This window comes from Python bivittatus, unplaced genomic scaffold, assembly GCF_059951505.1.
Source record: "Python bivittatus isolate LINGU-HERP-01145 unplaced genomic scaffold, Pbiv_v1 ctg000840_np1212, whole genome shotgun sequence".
Lineage (NCBI taxonomy): Eukaryota > Metazoa > Chordata > Lepidosauria > Squamata > Pythonidae > Python > Python bivittatus.
The window spans coordinates 13,961,188-13,963,252 of NW_028277113.1; the positions used below are offsets into that span (position 1 = coordinate 13,961,188).

A 2,065-nucleotide genomic window follows, 5' to 3' on the forward strand; every position below is an offset into this window, starting at 1 on the left:
CCGTGACATAGTTTCTTTGGGCATTGCTGTTATTTGAACCCCAGCTATTTAATTTGATTAACCTGGGTTTAAGTTTAACAATGTTATGCAAATCCAGGTGTTGCGTTTGGTTTAACTTAAGCCTTCCCCCAGATTCTCCAAGAAGTTGCCTTGCACTTTTCCCAAACAAAGGACATTTGAGCCATTTCATTCATACTGAACATGTTTTTTTCTGCAACTGCTGCCCTAAGAACAGCAATGAACCCCACCCCCCAAACTGCCCATCCACTTCAAGATTACAAATGTTCTCTGCCCAATTCAGAAGCACATACTAACAATGCAGCAGAATGACTTGAAACATTAGACAAGACACTGAAAACTGCCATTCACCTCTTTTCCTGTGCTTTTCTTTATTTGTTTGAATAAGGGAGATTCAACAAGTGGGAGAAAGCAATGAAATCAATAATTTGCACAACAGTGGGAGTAGAACCAGCTCAGAAATTAACGGTGGTGGTTGACATTAGGACGGTTGAGGATTATCCACATCTTTAGGCGCCCCCCCAAAAGATCTTCGGCTGCTCAGTCCCACTGCAGACGGCTTGGGCCTGGCTTTGAGCTTGGCCAATTCTGCTACAGGGCAACTAGCAATTCAGGCTCCAGGAGACACTCAAACTAGGGTTCCACAAGTGAACCCTGTGGAGTAGAAGAGATGCAGGCAAGAGATGCTGACAGGGTTCTCATCGCAGATGCAGAGAGGAGGAGGGTCATTGTTTCAGAGCACAGGCAGGGCGCATGCTTCCCGTCTAGCGGTACCTGGAGATGAGCACCTTGCCGATGTCGGACAGGTACTTGTCGACTGACAAAAGCACCTCAGGTTTGAGGGGCCCGTTGTTGTGAACGGCCATGGTTGCCAGTAAGCAGTGGCTCAGCAGCTACAGAGAGAAGGGCAGTGATGTTAAGAGAGGCAAAGTGTGGCCCACCCCAAGCCACGGAGGTGGAGACGCCCGCAGGGATTCCCTGGCCACCAAAGGGAAAAGCGAAGCAGGCTGGAGGCATGCGCCCTTCTCCGCCCCAATTCTGCTCGGAGAAGGCAACTCACCTTAAAGTTGACGGGATCCACGCGCAGTTTGTGGGCATGCAGGTCGCTGAGCCTGGAAAGGGCGCCCGGTATATCGTCTAGGTTGTTGACAGCTTCAGTGAGCGCGTCGATCACCTTCCTGCCGTGTGTCTTGAGGTCGCTGGAGCCGAGACTGAAGTCGAAGTGGGGGAAGTAGGTCTTGGTAGTGGGGTACGATAGGAACATCCTGTGGGAAAATGGAGAGAGAAGGGAAGCGCGGGGGTCGGTGGGAGACACCGAGGCGAGGTTCGCGCAAGCCGCAAGCTGAGTTTTGTGGGGGGTGCGGGGGCTCACCTGTAAAGGGCCTCACACCCATAGACTTCGGCATTCTTGCTCACGGGGGCCCAGGCGGCCCGGATCCTGGTCTTGTCCTCGTCGCTGAGCACCATCTTGGCAGGTTCGAGCCCTGGCTCCCGGGCTGCCCTTTTATCAGGCCGGGGAGGGCGAGCAGAGCGCGCGTTCCCCTCCCGCCCAAGGCACCACACCCCTTCTCACGGGGTGTGGGGAGCAAAGCCACGGGCGTCCTCTCTCCGGAGGAGATTGTGGCCTGATCGCTTTGTCTTCCTCTCCCGTCTGCCCTCAGCCATCCACCCGTGCCTGCCGTGCCTGCCATCCAGAAATTGTGCGGTTCCCAATGGGGAAGCCTCCGTGTTCTGCCCTGAAGGCTCCTCCGTTGGAAGAGATCTGGAAGCCCTGGGATAGCTGATGGGGTATCCCTGGAGGACAATGTTGGAGAAAATTGGGGGTGGCGGTTGGGAAGGAAGGAGAGAGGAAGTTTGACAGAGCACTTATCTCTCTCACAAAGAAAGGGACAGGTTGAAGTGAGTTCAGATCAAGGGGAATCCCAACTGGGGGTATGGATCTGGTTTGGAGACAAATCATCCAATTTCTCCCCTGCACCGCCAACCACTCTCCAACCAGCCATTGCAGAGCTGGAATTACTGACACATTGCAGACTGAGTCTGGTTC

General features: G+C 53.8%; 1 protein-coding gene across 1 annotated transcript; it reads right to left on the minus strand.

Annotated features, from left to right (window-relative positions):
* Positions 1 to 370: 370 nt before the first annotated feature.
* Positions 371 to 1,548, minus strand: LOC103065867 (hemoglobin subunit alpha-A-like). The gene is made up of 3 exons (XM_007422134.3): positions 1,391 to 1,548; positions 1,079 to 1,283; positions 371 to 911 (listed from the first exon to the last, which is right to left on the minus strand). Exons 1-3 carry the CDS (start codon positions 1,483 to 1,485, stop codon positions 783 to 785), a joined length of 429 nt encoding a protein of 142 aa, XP_007422196.1. The 5' UTR covers positions 1,486 to 1,548; the 3' UTR covers positions 371 to 782.
* Positions 1,549 to 2,065: the final 517 nt, after the last annotated feature.